General features: G+C 50.3%; 1 protein-coding gene and 2 pseudogenes across 1 annotated transcript; all 3 read left to right on the forward strand.

Annotated features, from left to right (window-relative positions):
- Nucleotides 1-3,415, forward strand: LOC105713297 (mediator of RNA polymerase II transcription subunit 22). Its single transcript, XM_012446928.3, is given in 4 exon segments — nucleotides 1-966; nucleotides 2,305-2,384; nucleotides 3,197-3,211; nucleotides 3,214-3,415. Coding segments are annotated over 4 exon segments (420 nt in total). The 5' UTR covers nucleotides 1-843.
- Nucleotides 3,331-14,681, forward strand: LOC105713296 (surfeit locus protein 4-like; annotated as a pseudogene).
- Nucleotides 14,682-14,730: 49 nt separating this feature from the next.
- LOC105713295 (ankyrin repeat domain-containing protein SOWAHA-like) lies at nucleotides 14,731-17,478 on the forward strand (annotated as a pseudogene).
- The last annotated feature ends 3,982 nt before the right edge of the window (nucleotides 17,479-21,460 follow it).

Here is a 21,460-nt window from a genome sequence, read left to right on the forward strand (position 1 = left end):
TTTGAGGCAAGAGTCTGGCTCTGTCACCCAGGCGGGAATGCAGTGGCGCGATCTCGACTCACTGCAGCCTCCGCCTCCCGGGTTCAAGCGATTCTCTTGTCTCAGCCTCCCGAGTGGCTGGGATTACAGGCGCGCCCGCCACCACGCCCGGCTACTTTTCGTATTTTTAGTACAGACGGGGTTTCACCGTGTTGGCCAGGCTGGTCTCGAACTCCTGACCTCTCCGGTGATCCGCCCGCCTCGGCCTCCCAAAGTGCTAGGATTACAGGCGTGAGCCACCGCGCCCGGCCGGAATGACCACTTTTTAGGACCTCTTACCTGCGGCGCGGAAACTGGAGGGAGCGGGGCCGCAGTACAGGGATGAAATTAGGAGCTGGAGTAGGAGTGGAAGGAAAGCATGGATGCAGGCCGTGCAGAAGGACTCCTCAGATGGGAGGGCGTGGCGAGGGTGGCAGCAGGCTAAGAAGTTATGCCAGGGCTAGGGACAGGGAGCTGGTGTTGAGCTTGCAGGCCTTCCTGGGACACGCTGTGGGCCTGGACATGAAGTATGGACTGGAGCCCTGGACAAGGCTTGGAGGGCTGGCCAGGAGTTCTAGGATGAACTTGCTCTGGCAGAGGCGGGGCCAGAGGAGAGTCCCGGCACCCTCTGCGATGACTGCTGATGGAATGAGTTCATCTGTGTTTCAGTGATTGACTTTATTTGGCAGAAAGGGAATCCCCGGAAATCTGGGTGTTCTGCTAAGGTGGGGGCATAGAGGGTGGCTGAGGGCTTTGCCTGCACTCAGGGGTCTGTCCTGCACTCTAGTTCCAGGTCTCTGCCCCTGCGCCACCTGCGGTTCTGCCATGGCCCAGCAGAGAGCCCTGCCCCAGAGCAAGGAGACGCTGCTGCAGTCTTACAACAAGTGGCTGAAGGATGACATCAAGTCCATCATGAACGACTTCACTGAGATCATCAAGACTGCCAAGGTGGGGCAGGGGGCACAAAGGGGAGCAGGGTCTGGGGAGGGGTGGAGACAGGAGAGGCCAGGGACTGAGCAGAGTGAGTGAAGAGTGTTCCAGGCAGGAAGCACCCAGTGCACAGGGAGCCAGTCAGCAGATAAATCAACCAAATAATGGCACATCCTGGCAGAGCAGGGCGGGGGACTCTTGCTGGACTGCTGGGGCCCCACGTCCCTGTGGGTTTGGATGGAGATTTCACTTTTTAGTGCCTCAGTTTCTCCTGCATGGTGGGGTCCTGCATTGGTGAGTTTACCTGTGTTAAACAGTTACCTAAGGGTTTGGCACAGAGCCAGTGAGCAGGAGACAAGCAGGCTGAGGGGAGAAGGTGGGGCCCCTCCAGGCAGGTGGAGCAGTCAGCACTGGGGCCTGCAAGCCTGCTGATCGTTGCAGCTGCACCAGATTGGGCTGTATCCCTTCTGGCTGCTGCAGACCTGGCAGGCTCAGTAAGCAGTGATGGTAAGCCTGGAAGCTAGCAGGTACTTTGTGCTCGCCATGTGTCAAGCCACTTTATGTGGCTGTCTGGGCCCGTTCTGCTGAATCTTCATGGGGACTCTGAGGTGGGCACCATTGTCCTCTCCTTTTCAGGAGGAAACCCAGGCCCAGAAGATTTGAACTCACAAAGTCTGGCTCTTAACTATTGAGGGTACCTGACACCCACCCTGAGCTGAGCCCTCGAAAGGCCCACTGGAAAGCCTCGTCCAGGTTAGCCAAATGCACTGGCTGGACTCCTGGCCCCTCTGTTCACCGTCTGAGACTCCTTAACTGTACCGGTTGTCTCAGCCTCGCTTGCCCACCTATAAACGATGGGTGGCAGGCAAGGCTTCTGTGAGAATGTCATGGGCTAATGGTGGTCAAGTGTGTGACACAGTGACTGGCACCTGGGAAGTGATCAGGAAATGGTTGCTAAAAAGAAAAATACATCATCCCTTCACTCATCCATCTAACGGTTTACCAAATACCAAGCAAGTGACCACAGTTCCTGCCAAACAGGGCTCCCACAGCCCAAAAAGACCGGGCCAAGCTAAGACCCCATCCCTGTACCGAGCACGGCAAGCGGCGTGGGTCGGCCTCCATTTGTCTTGATCAAGGTGCCTGTTGTCTCCCATGGCCAGAACAAGAGAGGGTAGAATTGAACCTTGCCAGGGGTTTGGCTGACAGCGCTCAGGTTTGTAGAAGGCACCACAGACAGGTCGTGGCTAGTGTGGGCATCCCGGGCAGATGACAGTTACCATCAGCTGGGCTGGGCTGAGCCAGGGGTGGGATGCCTTGTCTGGGTTGATTCTACATTTTCTTGTTTGCCCCCAGATTGAGGACGAGACACAGGTGTCACGGGCCACTCAAGGTGAACAGGACAATTACGAGATGCACGTGCAGCCGCCAACATCGTGAGTGGCCAGAGTGGAGGGCACAGCCCAGGCTCCAGGAGCATCAGTCCCTGCTAGGGTTTCCTGGGTGGAGGGTAGGAGGGGTCTGGGGCTGGTCTACTCTTCCCCTGAGAAGGAGCAGAAGGAGGCGAATGTAGAGATGCTTTAAAGAATGAGGTGGGGGCAAATCATTTCTCAGGAGACTGTCCGCACTTGGGGCACCTGGAGGAAGGCTGGGCAGAGAGCCAGCCATGCCATCTTGTAGCTGTGCAGGTGCCAGGAAGAGGGCAGCCCTTCCTGCTAACTCACAAGTGCCTAAGGTCAGTTAGTGAGTGAAAAGGCAAACAGCCAAACGGAACTGTAGGCGCCATTGGATTCCTTTAGATCACAGGAGAAACACAGCAAGCAGATATTCCTGCAGGTTCACGTCCAAGGCAGAGAATGCATTGGAAAAGGTCCCACAGGATCCCTGCCCAGCTGGCAGCTGTGCTACCCCTTCCCAGGGGCAGGAGGCAAGAGGGATTGCAGTTTTATCTGTGGGGTTTGCGTTTGTAATGAGCAGAATGTACACCTGCATAATTGGACTGGAGGCCAGTCCTGCAGGAGTGGAAGCCAGAGGCTGAGGGGAGGGGAGGGCCTGCCCTCTGGAACTGACATCCTAGTTTTCTCACTTAATTCTCACAAATGAACCTGTGGAGGTCAGGGATTAAGTCCCACTTTGCAAATGAAGCAGAGGCTCCCAGAGAGGCCATCACTTGCCCAGCATCAGCCACCTGAGGACAGGGCCGCTGTCCCCCCTCACCCTGTGCCCACCCTGGTTCTGATGGCCACAGGTCTGAGCCAGTGAGTCCCTGATGAAGCTAGTGTCCGACCTCAAGCAGTTCCTGATCCTCAACGACTTCCCCTCTGTGAATGAGGCCATCGACCAGCGCAACAAGCAGCTGCGCGCGCTGCAGGAGGAGTGCGACCGGAAGCTCGTCATGCTGCGGGACAAGATCTCCATTGACCTCTATGAGCTGGAGGAGGAGTATTACTCGTCCAGGTACAAATAGTGCTGGACTCCCCATGCAGAGTGGGAGCCTGCCTACCTGGGCCTAGCCAGCAGGCAAGGCTGGCCTGACTCTGAAGGACCTTCTGCTTTTTCAAGTCCTTGCTGGCAGTGAAGCTTTGCCTGGGTTTCAGAGCAGAGCTCCTGGCCAGAGCATTTGATCGACAGATAGTTCACAGAGCATTTGATCGACAGATAGTTGCCAGGGCCCTGGGCCTTTCCCACAGTGCAGTGTGATGAAAGCCACAGGACTCACACCAGTTGCATAGGCCAAGTCTGGAGAAGGGAGGGCCTGGCCGGCATCGCCTGCGAGGCCTCTTCCTGAGAGCCTCCCTCCTCGGGCGGTGCCTCTGGGCCAGTGCTGCGCCTGTTAGCTTCTGAATCCATATTCAGAGATTTTGGTCAAGGCTGGGCCAGCCCCTCCTGGGCACTCAGGTCCATACCTATGTCCAGGGCATTAGGGATGCAATTCCATGTGGATGTCACCAAATCCCAGTGTGGAGGCAGGGACAGTCATGGGACTGTGGGGGACGAAGCCCAGGCAGGGAATGGCCTTGAAAGCTGTTGGAGTTCCAATTTCTGACCCATTCAGCCTTATCCACGGAGCTGGAGCCAGCCTATGTGCCAGGCCCATGCTGGGCCCCAGGGATGCAGAAGGGTCAAAACCCATCATCCTGACCCTCTTGGGGCCATGTAAGAAGCCGGAAACCTGAAAGCTTTTGAGCTGGCAGGGCCTGAGAAATCAGAGTCCATGTGTTTTTTACCTAGGGGGAATCTTAAGCTGGAGACAGGGAGGCCTTCCTCTCTGACCCCATTAGCTTAGGAAATCAAGGTTCAGTCCAGCAGACGCAAAGTCCATGTCCATCTTATGCCTTCTCCTGGACAAAGCTTTCCTTCCTGGTGGTGGACTGAAAATGCCCCTTTCTGCCCAGTGGCCACTCTGGGAGCCACAGATGTCTAGAGCCAGCGTGGCCTGGGGCTTTGTTTCCCTGCCCTGGGCTTAGTGGCACGGCCAGCTGCAGCAATTCTAGAGTTTTCCAGGGCATTGTGGGGGGAGTCTTTGGTCCCCAATACTTAGTAACTCAGCAGACAGGAGACAGCATTTCCTACATCTGCCAGGTGGCCTCCGGCAGGTGTCCCCACCTCTAACATGGGGAATCCTCATGGCAGCCAGGATGCAGGTGAAGGGCACAGCTACCCCTTCCCATGCCCGCAGCTGTGACGGTCCACGCCCGCCTCCTTCTAACCTGCAGGCAGGGCCCTGGCTTTCCTGCGTCCTGCCTCCCTTGCTCCTGCCCTTGTTCAGTCTCAAAACCATCTTGGGCACAGAGTAGCATCCTGAGGAGAGTGGAGGAGGAGAGGCAGAGCCAGAAAGATCAAATAACCAGTGGCAGGCACAGAGGCACAGCTCATGTGGGGTGGGGTGGGGCGGGGAGCGGAGCGCCCTTTGGGGCACTAGCAGGCAGGGGCAGAGGAAACTCTTCCCAGCCCTGGCTGCTTAAAGGCAATGTACAGAGGAGGGGGCAACTGCCTCTGCCACAGGAGCTGTGTGAGGCTACCGGGGGCGCTGGTGTGGACAGGATGCCTGCGGGAGGGGACACAGGCTGGCCTGGAAGCCCCTCTGGATGAAGCCGAGGGACTGTTGGGGAAGGCGTGGGAAGCCTGGCACATCTGTCCTGGGTTTGCACCCTACTCTGCTGCAGGGCGACAGGCAGGTTCCCTCCCTCACTACCCCAAGGCAAGGCAGGCTGAATTGTGGCCTCACAGCTGGTCTGTGCAGGGGCCCTCAGGGATAGTGGCTGCCCCAAGAGCGTCAGCACCAGTTTTGCCTCAGCTGTGAAGCCAGCAGCCCCAGGTCATGTAGGGAGTCTGTGCCCCAAATACTCACTGCTAAATGCAGGTGCTGACAACTTAGAATATCTGTTCCCAGAGATTATAAAGTTTATATATTGGGCCAGGCGTGGTGGCTCACGTTTGTAAGCCAGTACTTTGGGAGGCTGAAGTAGGTGTACTCCAGCCTGGGCGACAGAGCAGGACTCTGTCTTAAAAATAATTAAAATAAAATAAAATAAAATATGAATAAATAAATATTAGCCATGTCCCTAGGTTAATCTGCTGATAACTTTTTTTTTTTTTTTTGAGATGGTGTGTCACTCTGTCACCAGGCTGGAGTGCAATGGCATGATCTTGGCTCACTGCAGCCCCTGCCTCCCGGGTTCAAGCGATTCTCCTGCCTCAGCCTCCCAAGTAGCTGGGATTACAGGTGAGCACCACCATGCCCAGCTAATTTTTGTATTTTTAGTTGAGATGTGGTTTTGCCATGTTGGCCAGGCTGGTCTTGGAACTCCTGACCTCAGGTGATCTGCCTGCCTCAGCTTCCCACAGTGTTAGGATTACAGGTATGAGCCATTGCACCTGACCTTTTTTCTTCATGTTTTGTTATTATTATTTTGGAGATGGAGTCTCTGTTGCCCAGGCCGGAGTGCAGTGGCACAATCTTCAGCTTACTGCAAGCTCCACCTCCCAGGTTCAAGCTATTCTCCTGTCTCAGCCTCCTGAGTAGCTGGGATTACAGGCACCATGCCCAGTGAATTTTTGTATTTTTAGTAGAGACAGTGTTTCGCCATGTTGGCCATGCTGGTCTTGGACACCTGACCTCAGGTGATCCACCCACCTTGGCCTCCAAAGTGCTGGGAATACGGGTGTGAGCCATCGCGCCTAGCCGCCTTCATGTGTTTTATGTTTTAAATGAAAGAAGCAGTAGCTTGTAACTGGAAAGGGGCTCTTGACGGGGCACAGGGTTGACCTCTCCCAGGTTACTGAGGAGAGGCCAAACCTGCTCAGCCTCCTGGACTTGCCTGTGGGCCACTGAAGAAACCCTGGGTCTTGGTCCCCAGCGCTCCCAGAGCCTGGTATTCCTCTTCTGTCCCAAGTCAAGGGAAGAGCACTAGCTCATTGGCGCAGGCTGCCGATGTCAGATGACCTCACTAGAGTCTGCCTGGGTGGTGGCAGAGCATGGCGGCAGGAGTTTCCATGCCCCTTTGTGGGCAGCTTGGGAGGGCAGTGACTTGTATTCGCCCAAACTCCAATCAGACAGACTCAGGCAGGTTAACAGGTCACGACGTCACAGTGTGGCTTCTTGTGGACAGAATCTGATGAAGCCCAGGTGGAGCTTTGTTTCTGTTTATCCACATAGTACTTAAAGCTGCCAGACCAGGCCTTTACATGAAAATGACCTAATTTGAACCCAATGGGGAATTACCATGGAAGTCACTGATAGATAAAGTAAGAATCCAGTTTTTCTCATCTTCAGAAAACAAAAGCGAAACCGAAGTGACAAGATTTGACTAGAAAGTGTAGGCTGCTGAGAGCAAGACCTAAATAAGCTTAGTTTCCCAGGCCCAGTGTCCTCCAGTATTATGACAATGACATTAAGTCTTTCAGTGGGCCAGGTCCATGATACACATTCCTTGTGTGACCTTCCGACTGCAGGAGGTTGGCCAGAGTGTCTCCATCTTCAGATGGGCAGAGGAAGGTTGGCTGGCCGCTCTGGCTCGTGGTGGGCTGGAGACTGAGTTTGCATCTTGTTACACCAAAGGCTGGATTCCTCACTGCTTGGTGGACTGCAGCCTTCTGGTCTGCAGAGGCTGGTCCATGGGGACGAGCAGTCCGGCTAGTTTCTGCTGGCAGGGGCTGTCAGGCTCCCCCGAGCTGCATCTCTTGTCTCTCTATCTCTGGCATCAAGCTCCTTGCCCTGGCAGCCAGGGACAGTGTCTTCTTGCTCCCGGGAGCCATGCTCTGTAGAAACTGCTGAGATGTGCTCTATGCAGAAGCTAGGCATTTGGAAGCCATGGGAAGGGGCCAGAAACTCTAATGAACTCAGCAATCCAAACTAATGTCCATGCCTGCAGCTGCTCCTCACTGCCTGTTAGACACTCTGCAAAATGTAGCTTCTAAGCAATTTATACCCATAAACAGCAATATTGGCACTTAATGGGTTCTGCCTGGCAGCTCCTCACCAAGGTAACAGAAAAGCTTCATGGGGCCTTCCTCTCCAGTGTGGCCTTTGGGGTTTTTAACCTGTCCTCAAGAGTGGCAGAGCTAGTCCTGGGCCCTAGGAGCTGGCCTTCGCCCTAGTTGAAATGCTGGGGAAGCGAGGATGGTCCTGAGGACACCTGAACCTGCTGGTGGCACGGGCACTGTGAGGCTCCTGATGAACATCATGAGGGTGGCTGTCTGGTGTGGTGGGGTCCTGGTGACAGTGGCAGGCTCTGTCATACCCTACTCTGTACTATGAAGGAGCAAGGAGAGAAGGCAAAGAGGAGCTGACTCACTTTTCTTTGTGTGCTGATCTTAACAGGAGGTTAAAACACATCCACCCCACTCTTTAGGGGAGTGTGGGAGAGAAGCAGGGGAGGTTGTGGTTAGTGGGGCTCCTCCCAGAAGATGGGGCCCAGTTGTGCTCAGTTACTTCTTTCCTACAGTTGTGATTTTGATCACACAGTTTTTTAGTAAAGCCAGGCCATCATCTCCCACGTTGGGCTGTGCGACACCTTCTCTGGCCCTGCAGGGTGCAGTGTAAACCTCTAGAGCAGCACGGGAGGGAGGCTCGGGAAAGTTCTGGAGCTGCAGTGAGCCCTGACAACCTGATGTGAGAAGCTGCTGGGCCACTTCTTCCGTCCCCGTGGTTGCTTTTCCCTGGGTTTAGATGAGGCGAAGGCCTGTGTCCTCATTTCTAGGATGTGTGGGACCTGAGTTGGGCCTTGAGCAAGGCAGCCCCACTCCTTGGTGATCAAGGAAATCTGACCTGCCTTTTTCCTCGATGTTCTCATTCACTGTGAATTTGCATGCTGCTTTTCTTAATTGCTTTTTGTCCTGCGTGTGAAGAGAAAGTGGAGTTTTCTGTGTGGCGTGGGAGCTGCAGGTGGCTGTGATGGTGATCACTGTATGCCCACGAAGTCATCTCTCAGGGTGGATATAATTACGTTTCTCAAATCCCCTTCAGTCGTCTAAAATAACCACCCCTCTGAGAGGTATCTCAGTCTTCCTATTAAGCTCCTGAGATGCTGTCACTGCTTATGAACCATATCTTGCTTGATGGCGTGGTTATCGGAGAGACTTAATGAGAAGCTTGGCCACATAGGTGAGCTAACTTTGTCATCTCTTTCCTACAGCCTACCAGGTCAGCAGCCACCTCTGGCTCTGCTGTCACAATTCTCTGATGGGGGGGAGGGGGACTGTCATGGGTTTTATGTGCTCACCATGTTTACACAGGTCACCTGTGCGCTGGCTACCGGCAGTGGGCTGAGTGCCTGCAGTGTGGCTGCTCTTGTCTGTCCCGGGTGCTGCGTGTCATGCCTGAGTTGGGGGCTCTTCTCTGCTGTGCTGAGGGAACACTGGCTTTGGGACGTGTTCTAGAGTGGCATGACATGGGTCCAGTGGCCAAGTTGAAGAAGTTGTGACCAACATGTGTGTGGGGAAAGAGGTTCATATCGGGCCTGGTCTTTAAACATGGCTTTTTCAGTATTAGGTCCAAACAGTTCCCCACGTTAGGGGATGCTCATTAGATGATGGCTGGTTTAAAGGAGACTGCATCAGCCTTACAGCTAGTCAGCCTTCAGTCTGGACCAGGCTTGCCTTTGAAAACCAGAGCAACTAAGCAGTAGATGTGCTCAGTTCAGAGTGCAGTACCCAAATTTTTGCATATTTTCCCCCAAAGCCAAGAGCTGTGTCTGTCTCCTCACCACGTTTGCGCAGGGAAGGAGGTGTGAATTGGCTGTCCCACCTTCTCTTTTTTGTTCTTTAATCCTCTTGACCCAGACACTCAAATTAAGAGCCGCAGACTCAACAAAGAGACCGTTAAACACTGTCTCAGTCTCATGGGCTGTGCATGTAGCAGATGAGCATGTTAAATGCAGGTCCTGCAGCTGGGGGAGACTTAGACTGCAACCCATGGCTGGGGCTGGTTTGCTCATCTGAGGTCAGTGAATGGCTCACAGCTCTCATTTTAGAAGCAAGTCAGAACACCTCTGGTGTCTGTCTTGGGTGTGGATTACAGTCTGCCTCTCTGCTGCTATTGGGGTGCACACCCTAGGAGTCCTGCCACAGCTCCATGTAATCTCAGAGGTCTGCACAGCCTCTTATTGAGCTCTTCCTTCCCCTTGGTTGCTTTTCCCCAGGTTTAGATAAGGTGAAGTTCCATGTCCTTGCCAGGGCTTCCCAGATAGGCCACGACACAAAGGCCATTACTTGAGAACAGTGGCACATCACATGGCAAAGTAGTGTACTTTATCTCTTCCACAGAATATGGGTGATTACACTGTTGCTGGGCATTTAGAAAGCAATGGGGCCATGAGGCAGAACCTGGGGAGGGTGTGTGGCATCACCTTTTCCCACCTCCCAGTGTGACTTGGGCATCTTGTGCTGGTCCTCTGCATTGGCTCTGAAATTCACAGGGGAATATTTGGGGTCTTTTAAAAAATAAAAAATAAAACAAGGTCTTTCTCCTAGTGAGGTTGGAAAGAATCTTAGCAACTATTAGTTCATCTGGCCTCACTCTACTGTAGGATAGTAGAAATGCTATCTCAGATGGCTTGGTGATTCCCTGGGTCAATCACCAAGCCATTTGAACCGCGTCTCCCAAACGGCTTGGTGATTCCCTGGGTATCTGTCAGTCACTGTGATGTCTCCCATCACTTCAGTGGAGTCAAAGTTTGAGTAAATTTGTGTAGAACTGACACTGCAGGGCGCAGGCTCACTGGGTTTGGGGAGAATGGTCACCTGGCTTTGTAATCTCCACCTCCACCCCCTGCCACATGGGAGCCAATCTGCAGTTCTGACCTAGCCAGGGCCCCACTTGACAGGCTGGAGGGTGATCTGAACAGCTGGGGCTTGTTAACTGAGATGGGGAGCCTCAGCAGTGTCTAGGAGTTTGAAGCAACTTGAAAGATGGTGAAAAGTAAGAAGCACGTAGGCACATCTTCTTTTGTTCCAACAGTAGGTTTAGTCAATCTTAGGAGGGACTGTGCAGTTGACGTTTGCTCTCTTCGCCCGCGGGGGTCAGGCTTTCGGGTGCTCTTTAGACTCTGGCTTCCCAACTCGCATTCATGGGTGGGTCCCCTGATCTTTCTCCGAAGGACTTGCTGTGTTACAGGATTTCTTTCCCTTTATATCTCAATTTTGCATGAGTGATAAAAGTGCATGGGGTAAACCTGCGTGACATTTGTACCAGGCATCCAGTAGTGCATGTTGGCCACCTAACCCAGCGGTCATAAATGACCTGACTCACAGGACAGCGGGAAGTCATAAATGTTTTCTTTGCCTTTGACATTTAACAGCAATTTCATACACTTGCATTTCATTGCTGTTGAAACAGCTGTCCATCCCATTTGTTAGTGTGTTTTAATTTACTCAAGATTATTCAGGCTTTGACAAAATCCCAGCTCTTTCTAGCCATCAGCGGTACCAGCTTCATGCTGCGCTGACAGTTGCCGTGTACACTTGGGGACTGTCAGGATCTGACATGCACTCTCCAGAGCCTGGGGCTTCCTCCTACTGCTCTGGAGATTTTTGGCTAACCATAAACACGTGATCTTACCATTCAGTCAACCATGTGGTCCTCTAGGCCTGGGACCCTGGCTGTTACCTAAGCCAACCCTTGTTCTGTCAGGGGGGTTCTGGGCGTCACCAGGCAGGCTGAGAGGTCCAGGCCTTGGCACCTCAGCCATGTATGACCTGCAGGCTGAGGTCAGGTCTTGGCATTGCACCATCAGGTCCTTGAGGCCTGGGGAAACCCCTTCCCGCTGGGCTTAGTATGCCCATTTGTAAGGTGAGGGGTTGGACCAGAGCAGTGGGGATGCCTGGCAAAGTGCAGTGGTTCCTCAGTAGGGAGGTTGCTGCCGGCATGTCATGGGCAGAGGCCAGGCTTGCTGTGTCATAGCCTGTAGCACCCAGGATGACCCATGGCAAAGACTGGCCCAGTCTCAGATGCCAGTAGTGCTGAGGTGTGGAAATCCTGGATAGACGACCTCTAAGTGCCTTTTCAGATGTTATTCTGTGATTCCAATTTGTAAATGCCCTTGACCGAAAAGAGAAGCTCTGTGTCTTGTGGCAGTGCCACCTTCGATGACTGTAGTTGCCTGGCAAGGCACCGGAGAAAATCACAGTGGCAGAGTATTAGGGCTGCCGCCCTATGGGGTCTGCACCAGAGTGCCCAATGCTGTGTCATGCATCTCTGGGACTGATACTTGGATTGTCATGTGTCCAGACTCATGGGGTAGCACTCGGGAGCAAGCACTGAATGCCCCCTAGTCTGTCCTCAGAAGGCGCCAGCACTGACCAGAGCTCTTAACTTCCACAGCATCTGTTCCTCATGCACACCCTGCCCAAGGATGTGCCCAGCTGCGGTCTGGGGCTCCCCGTCACAGTCACCTCACCTTTGGGTTTCTGTGGCCCTGCAGTTCCTCCGTGTCACAAAGCAGTACCTGCCCCACGTGGCGCGCCGCTGTCTGATCAGCACTTTCCTGGAGGATGGCATCTGCATGTGGTTCGAGTGGAGGGGCAGCGCGACTACATCGACAACACCTGGAACTGCGGCTACCTGCTGGCCTCGTCCTTCGTCTTCCTCAGCTTGCTGGGACAGCTGAGTGAGTGGCTCTGAGAGTGGGCAGGATTCACTGGGCTTCTTATTCCATGATTGTTAGCAGTTGGGAGGCTATGTGTGAACTCTCCACAGTAGAGCAGTTAATTTCCCACCTCAGGTGGGCGGCTGACTTGGGAGCTGACTGTGGGAAACAGCCCATTCCTTATTACAGTAAGGGCTCCATTTTCTGTGTTTGTGTTAAGTCCAGTCAACTTACCATGTGTGGTCCTTGCCTATCATTAATTCTCCCAGAAGTTGCTTTTTGCTTGGGTAGGTGGTTTTCCTCAACTGCCTCTGGACGAGAGGGCCAGGTGAGGTGGCAGTGTATCGAAATGGTGCTCCTCCCCCGGCACCCATCCTCAGACCCCCTTACCCTTTTCCTTCTCTCCAGCTGGCTGCGTCTTGGTGTTGAACAGGAACTTCGTGCAGTACGCCTGCTTTGGGCTCTTTGGAATCATAGCTCTGCAGGTACATGGGCGTGCGGTTGGGGCTCCCTACTCTTTGCTCTGGTGGAGCAGAGCTTCTGAAAAGACATCCTTGAGGGTTCAGTGTCACTCCCTCTTCAGCCCTCTCCACGTCTCTGACTGCCTGGAACTCCTTTCTCTTCTGGGGAAGTCGTGAGCCCAAGCAGGGCTGTAGAGGTGGGTCATTAGGTACAGGGCCATCTTTTGTCCCATTCCTGTGATTATTGTGACAAGGGGAAGTCCTGAGCTTGGCTGCAGTCAGGATACTGTCTTGTTGTCACGTTGCTTCATAACGAAGAATACTTGGTTATTCAGAATGAAATGCTGGGAACAGAATATCTGAATCCACATCAGTGGTCTCAATCACTTTGTTCTCTGGAATATCACAGCACATTTCTTGAGAAATGCAGAACCACATTTTGAGCCTAGGTCTGTGCTAGGTTTTCTGTATTGGTTTTGTGTGTTTTAGACTCCAGCTGACATTGGAGAGACATTGCTTAAGGCTACTATGAATTCTGTGGAAATGCGTTTGGAAAGGCTAAGACTCAGGTGTCTCTCTCTTTTTTTCCCCCCAGATGATTGCCTACAGCGTTTTATGGGACTTGAAGTTTTTGATGAGGTATGTGCATTCTGGTTAGTGAGTTTTAGTGTATCCGCTCCTTGTGTAGGCTGAGCATTGCAAATCCAAAGTCTGAAATGCTCCAAAATGGGAAGAATCTTGGGCACCAACATGACGCTCAAAGGAAGTTCTCGTTGGAGCATTTCAGGTTTTGGATTTTCAGATTTGGGATGCTCAACCGATAAGTATATAAATATACCAAAATCTGAAACACTTTGGGTCCCAAGCATTTCAGGTTAGGGATACTCAATCTGTATTTCTAAACTCAGTTAACATCTTTGGGTCAAAATCAAGCTTGTCCAGCCTGTGGTCCATGGGCTGAAGGCAGCCCAACACTAAGTCATAAACTTTCTTATAACCTTATGAGAGTTTTTGCGATTTTTAAATTTTATTTTTTTAGCTCATCAGCTATCATTAGTATTAGTGTATTTTATATGTGGCCAAGTAATTCTTCCAGTATGGCCCAGGGAAGCCAAAAGATTGGCCCTGTGGTCTGAACTGTGCCTCTTAGAAGCAGGTTCTGAAGAGGATTCCCTAGAATAGTAGTGACTGAAGCCATCTCTTCTGCCTCTTATTTCACAGGCATGGGGATTCAGGGTCTGAGTGGAGGATGTGGCTGCCCACGGGGACCCAGCTGGTCAACACTGAAGCTGTGACTTGGTTCTGCGTGTGTTCAGGTAGCCCATCGCTGTCAAGTTGTAGAGACACCTCTGTCTCTTGAGCTGTGTAAGGTTTTACATGGGTGTAACTCCAGAGTCTGAGGTCCTGTGCGCATGCCTGTCTGGTCCTACTTCGCAGATCGCTGGATTTGGAGAAAGGGAAGTAAGGGCCTTCCTATATGCGCACCAAGGTCTCCCTGCACCTGGTCTGACAGGCAGGCCAGGTTCTGATGAGGCTTCACTTCAGTCTGCAATCTGTTCCTCAGGAACCTGGCCCTGGGAGGAGGCCTGTTGCTGCTCTTAGCAGAATCTCATTCTGAAGGGAAGAGCATGTTCGCGGGCATCCCCACCATGCGTGAGAGCTCCTCCAAACAGTACATGCAGCTCGGAGGCAGGGTCTTGCTGGTTCTGATGTTCATGACTCTCCTTCACTTTGACGCCAGCTTCTTTTCTGTAAGTATTCCTGCTTGCCTGAATGGGTCTGATTTCCTGTCCTGCTAGAAGGAATGCTGTCCCTCCCCCATCCCCTGCCTGTTCACCCCTCCCTGGTTGGGTACTAACCACAGCCTGGGGGAGCTGTTCAAATGGAGCAAACCTTTTGATCTCATTAAAACAGACCAAAAAATCATTAATCCCTTGTGTGTCAAGCCTTCTTTCCAGCAAGTGAAAGCCAGAGCCTCTAACCTTGGTGGAGTGTGCTTGGCCCTTGGTCGGCCAAGACTCTCCACCCAAGCTCCTCTTACATCTTGGAAGATGGTGATAAGGGAATTCCTTAGAGTTAGAAAGAACGTTTGCAGATAGCCTATTCCTGGTTTTCCTCTTCAACTAATATAAATTCTTAGCATCAGTCATGTAATGACTGGCAACCTGTGGCTACCTGGCCTATCTGTGCAGGGGTCCTGTGCTGCATTCGTAGTCACTTAAACTCCAGGCACAAGTTCAGGACTGTTCTTTGCAAATCAATCAGTGGATCTTCTGTGGAAATGGAATAGAATTCTGGAGATCCTACTGAAGACACTCCTGTGCTTGACCTCCATTTCGTGTTAGAACACAGCTTGACTAGCATGTTAAGTGAATCACATGTTTCTGTAACTGTCAGAGGATGGATGGATATTCCAGGAAGCAGATCCTCAGATGGAGGTGAGCCTCAGGGAGCTAACCAGGATTCCATACTTGTGAGAAAGGGAATGTAAGTGAACGTAAAGGAAGAAGTTGAGCTGTGATGCCTTCTCGAAAGAAGCTTCAGCCAACTCTGGGGGCAGTTCTGAAGCTGAGGTCCTTTTAGAGCTATCCTGCATTGTAATCAGGGGTCTGGGGTTTTAATCTCTGATTGAGCATTGCATGCCAGCCACCCAGGAAAAGGTGTGACTTCTAGTGAGCCAAGCCCAGGAGGGGCTGACTGCTGACATCTGCCTGCCTGGGGACATCCAGTAGCTGGGAGAACAAATCTTTCATTCCTGAAAGGTTTATGTAAACAAAGGCATGTGGCAAAAAACACACTGAACATATAGACCTAATATGAGCCTCAAAAGCAGTAATAAGGAAGTACATTTTCCTGCTTTCTGTGGTCAGTAGGAAGTCACAGGCTGTCCTAATCAGAAACTGGTTTTGAAGTCAAGTCACCCTCATCTTAGTTCTGGAATGCTTGTACCTTCTGGGGCTACAGGGCTTCAGTGTTTTGACTTGGAGTGGAATGAGAATTGTCAGGAGGAAGCCCCATGACTGGATCACCACCATCTGAGGGAGGTGGCTTGAGGGCTCAGCTGGGTCATGCAGGCAAGGGTGATGGATTGGTGTAGATGCTCCTTCCCGTTGCTGAACACTGCTTTCCTTCCACTACCTCCTGGTAGGAACACTGGTCTTGATCGTTACTTTGGCAGTCGACGTGAACGTGCGCTCCCACAGTGGCTACACGCCGCTGCACCTGGCTGTGCTGCATGGCCACGAAGACACCGCTGTGCTGCTAGTGGTGTGTCTGGGTGCCCAGATGCACATGCGTGACCACAGCGGGCATCACACCTACCAGTACCTGAGGCCCGGCTCTTTGTATGTGCTGCGCCACCTACTTGGTGATCCAGGCCTGCCAGGCACCACGGAACTAGATGCGTACGGTGGTGGAAGTGGCAGTCTTGCTGCTAGGCGCCTGGTGCAGGTGGCTGCCACCATCCTCAGTTCCACCACCATCCTCAGTTCCACCACCAGTGCATTTCTAGGCATACTGGCCGATGACCTCATGCTCCAGGACCTGGCCTGAGGCTTGAAGACGTCAAGCTCCTTCAGCAAGTTCTTGAGCGCCTCGCCCATGGCTCCACATAAAAAGACAAAGATCCGCAGTATGTCTGCCAGCCTTCTCAGAAATCTCTCGTCAACCTACTCCGGGGCCTTTAGCTGGTCTAGTGGATTGATCTGTCATGGCCTGCTCCTTGCAGTCTAAGTCTGCCCAAGACTGCAGCCCAATCAATGCCTGCAGCCTTAGTCTGTTTCCAGCTTTGCCCACTGTAGCCTGTTTTACCCAGAGGGGCCTGCACTTCAAGCTTCTCTCTGAAGCATGACCCATCTCCAGAGATGGTATTTGAGAACTCATTGAGAGCCTCCTATAAAGAACTCCAGGAGACAGGCCTGAACGCTGGAGGAAACTTGAAATCCAGGGTCAAAGGTTAAGGGGCAGCAGCTGGTCTGGCCCCAAATGGTTAACTGATGCCTCTGCATCTACACAATCCCAAGCCAGAACTAGAACAAGGGTCTCTTTAAATGTTGAAAGATGTTAGGTTGTCAGCTTTAAGATATATGGTGGTTTTGTAATTTGATGCTTTTATTCTGTTTTTAAATTGAAATGAGGTAAAGCAACTTTCATAATAACCTTGTGAAATTATATTTTTCCACTTTTAGGCAAAGTGCTCAGACATTTTCAGTTTTTTGCTAAATATTTTGGAATTCTGTTTAAAAAATAGATGATCAAGATCTAAAGGAAATTAATCCCAACCAACAAACTTAAAAGTTTATCTACCTCATTTTAGGCAATTAAGATTCTGGAGAGTCTTGAACACAGAATAACGATTGTGACCATTATGAATGTAACTAATTCAGTTGTACTGTGAATGCTCAATATTTGCAAACAGGTACATCTTGAAAGTAAAAGTGACTTAAAGAGAGAAAAGAGACATTTTGGCAGATACTTTTAATTTGTGGTTGTCTCCATAATGAAATATAAACATGTGTTGGACACTGGTGGGTGGCAACTTTGATTTGGCATGAATACTTAATTCTTTCAAAAAATTGTGGTTTGTGAATTGAACCTTTGTGCCATGTTTCTGAATCTGTAGTTTTCAAATCCAGCAGAGCCTTTCAGTGCAATAGATGACTATTCAGAGAAAAAAAATGATAGCCTTATGACAGAAAAATAAGTGGATAAATAGTAATGGATACAGTTAAAGAGCAACTATTTTATATGAATGTTCTGTACAAACAAAAAGTATGTGATATCAAATGCAGACTCTCTTTGCTCACTGAACTTGGATGAGTGGCTTAACTTCTCTGCGCCTTCGTTCCTACCTGTAAATGAGAAGGTTTGTAGATGTTGCCCAGATTTCCTATGCTCAACATAGTGTAATTTTTTTCTCTTTTTAAAGATACGGAATCTATTTACTCAACCAATTTTTAAAATATCATATTGTGATAATGCTCTGCTTTTGCAAACTGTGTTTGCATGTCATTAGTTATATCAAATAGTTTTGTGGCACTGGGTAGTAGAGCTTCCCTCCCACCCCCATATGTATTAGTGAAGAATTTGAAATTACATAAGGCAGTCTTTCATGGAATGTTTTGATTGAGTAATGAAATAAACGGTCCTCCATTTTGGGAAAAAAAAAAATACTAACCTTCTTCCACACCCACTATCTAAATTTTCTTAGCCTTCAGCTATGACCTTGGCTGAGGGCTAGTTATTAGCTGCTAGTAGGATAAAAATCTTCATACTAAGGGGCTTGAACCACTAGTAAACCCTGTCTTTTCAAGGTAGGTTGTTAAATGAGTTAGTGGGTCAAGGGAGTACTGGGAGATGCCCAAGTAGATCACCTGGGTTTCCTTCATACTCTGACGTGTCAGTGTGCAAACCACCTCCTGTTAACCCACAAGAATAACACAATGACCCAGTGGCTCATAGGGAATGATAGAAAGTGTGACTACACTTCGTTTCTGCACCCATATAGTCTTCCAGTGGGGGATACAGTACCACAGATGCCTCTAACATACACTGCCTCGTAAAGGATGGCATTCCAAAATGTCTGCATGTTTACTTGGAGTCCATGCTTCTGTTCCCTGAAGGCTGTGCCACCATTTTGAGACTCCCAACTTCTAAATGGCTTTGTGATATGACCAGCAGACCTTGTGATCTGGGGCCCACCTATCTTTCTGTGACCTCCATCCAGTGGTAACATACTTTGCTGTATGGGGCTCCATACCTGTGGAAGAAGCATAGGAGTCTCCAGAGTGGGAGGGAGGTAGCTGAGACTTCATCACAGGAGACAAACCCGTATCAAGATGAGATCTATTCCTGTGAACATAAAATGGCTCTCTAGAATGGAAGGGGCTTACTGTAGTTGGCTTGCTACCATGTAGTGAGTTGGTCTCCTTATATTGATACCTTAGATTCCATGTCTGTCTGACAAGTGGGGCATTCAGAGGAAATGGTAACCAGAATTTCTCTAGGAAATAGCAGTCTGTGTCGGGTACACAGGTTATTTTCTGTATCTGCTACCATGGCTACTATATGCATTTGCCCATTAGATGTGGAAAAAGCCTGGCTGATAACCAGTGGCAGAGCTATTTTGCCTGTTGGCCAAAGAGACAAAATGTCTGGCTTGTAGTGGATCTTAACATGTAATATACAAATCCATAAGCCTTGAGCATCCATATGTCCTGTGTCAGACTTCTGATTTTTCCAGTCTTTTTATCCAGAGCTCTGACCAGAGAGCCCAAGCACTGGTTACTGCCCAGGATCAATAGGTATTATAATCTTGAGTTGCTGCTTTTGCCACCAAATTTGCTTCTTGGTGGAACATTTGGATTTGTCGGTTACTTTCCCCTACATGGCCTGAGGGATATCTTTATGGCTGCCACAGCCACAGAGTACAGCCAAGATGCTTTAAACATCGTCTTCATCTAGCACTTGAGAGAAAAAGGAATCTTTTTCCTGATATGAACAGTTTTAGTGATGCCAGAGGCTTTTAAATGCCTAGAGAGCCCAGGCTTGTGGCTCAGGAAGATACCTGCTGTTGGTTTCTGAGCCCTTTGGATAAATACTGGGAGATAATTTGATAATGAAGATACTCTTGAAGTAAAATTGTGGGTCTTAGTGGCAAAGTTAAAGGAAACAAGCTGCCCCTTGGGAATTGCAGGATATGGTCAGCAAGGCCTGCTGGCAGACCTCATGCTGAGGATCAGGTAATGAGGTAGAGTGACAGCTGTCATTTTTCGGTGCATGGGGTGGTGGCAGGAAACCTGTAGAATGGTACACCTTTAATTGAAGACCTGTTGGATAAAGTGTGGTGACAGGAACCTCATTCTTTGCTTTCAGGATGGGGTAGAAATCTATAGCAACAAGTTATATCAAAGGTCTGACAGCCTTTTACAGGACTCAGTATTAAGTTCCTAATAGGTTAACATTCCAAGGTGAAGTGCTCATGAGAGGTGTGCACGTAGAGGACATAGCATGCCTGCCTCCCTAGCCCCTGGGTCAGTTGCTGATATGTGTCCAGAGTGGGGAACTGCTATGTCATTGGAGGAAAGAACCTAACTTGTAGGCAGATGGCACCAGACAACCTCCATCGTGCAGAATCACATCAGCTACAGTGGGCTGTAGGGTGCCCACAGGGGAGTGTCCAGTGAGCTGCCTCTGGTGTTAGGTTCAAGAACAATGCACTCTACTATGAAAAACCTACATTTTAAATGAACCAACTCTTTGAGAGTGAGAAAGTAGATCATGACACTTCAGTCTCCTCTGAGAGAGATAACTTTGGATTGTAGTATGAGGTTTGAGTTCACAGGACATCGCTGTTAACCGATTCTGCAATGGCTCCTCTGCCTTAGATGTGAGTGGTCCTGCACTTCCTTCCTGTCAGTAACAGATGGGCTGGGCTGTGGGTTGGGGGAGAATGGGACCAGTCCCACAGGTGAGCTGTTAGGGCAGACACGCTGAGACTGACTTCAGTGCTTTGGCCAGGAGAGGGCAGCACTCAATCACAGAACTGTGTTCCCTGAGAAACCTCCATCAGTTGGAGCCTGGGCTGGGCAACTTAGGGGACTTTTGAGGAGCAAGAACCAGTGGTGACTATGATGGTCTTAAGGGGGACACCTGAGGTGTACAGCCCTGGATAATTCCAATTTTGATGAAGAATGGGTTAACGTAAAAGGAAAACGGGTCTCCAAGCAGATGACACAAAGCAGAATGAGTAAGTCCATGGTGAACAGAAAAAGGGGGTAAAGCAGGACAAAGTGCCAGAGAAAAGCCAGTGAACTTCTTGATATGTGAATGGTGTACACCTTGGAGTGGATTGCCACAGTAGTGGATTGCATGTCTTTCAAGGTACCTATTCCAGAACAAAGATAAGTTTCTTATGCGTAAACTCAACTGAAGGAATGGGTGTAAAGCTTTGGTGTCCACACTTTCACCGTCAGTGTGGCTTGCAGTGTGCAGCTTTCCTTGCAGCAGTTTTCTTGGGCCTGTCAAACCTCACCCTAACCTCTTAACTTGAGGATGAGTGACAAGGCACAGCAAATTAAACAGTGAACACAAGACTTGTGCCTGGTAGAACAGATGACTGCCGCTCATTCAGATCTGTCATCCTTGCATGCAGCTGAACTTGCTGGCGTGCACCCACAGGGTTCTGTAAGTGCATTTTCTACTTTCATAGCGACCCTTGGATAAAAAAGTTGATCCATCTGTTAGATGTGCAGCTGGTGACTTCAGATAGGAAGGATTATCACCATGGAAGCTTCTGGTTTATGATAATGAGAAAGGAACCTCAGGAGGTATTTGGTAGAATGGACAGTCACTGGAAGGTGCTGGGAGCTTGCAGGGAAAACTCTGTTTCTTCCGAACACTGAAATCAAGGAGACTGTCAACTCTGGAAGTGCCATGAGTTGTCATAAATTATGAAGCCAAGTATGTGGTAATTGTAATGAGCTCCTCAGAAGGACCAGAGATCTTAGAAATACCAATGTATATCTGAGAAACCAGTGAAGGAGTTGGGGAGGCAGGACAGGGGTGAGAAGGTAGTAAGAAGTCAAGCAAGGCTGTGATCATACAACATCCTTTTGCCTCCCACGGGAGCACAGGAGATTACACCTTTTTGAGCTGGGCTTTCTTACACGAGGATGTATGACAGCCATTTGTTTCTGGTGGTCCTGGTCTAGTGTGGGGTAAGAGGTGGTAAAAATCCTGGGCATTTCTGGCTGTTGGTGTACAAGCAAAATAGGTCCAGTAACTCAAGTGCTTGAACAACTGCAGGTGCTGCCCCTTAAAGACACAGGTGTCCGAGGTTGAGGATTACAGAGAAATGGTAAAAAGGAATTTGAAAAGATAGGAGCATGGCCTCCATAGGGTTCATTATCTTTGTTAAAGGAAGAAAAGAATAGGTGAATAGGCAGCAGGGCTCTCCTTGCCTCC

This window comes from Aotus nancymaae, unplaced genomic scaffold, assembly GCF_030222135.1.
Source record: "Aotus nancymaae isolate 86718 unplaced genomic scaffold, 86718_ANA_hifiasm-v0.15.2.pri h1tg000006l, whole genome shotgun sequence".
Lineage (NCBI taxonomy): Eukaryota > Metazoa > Chordata > Mammalia > Primates > Aotidae > Aotus > Aotus nancymaae.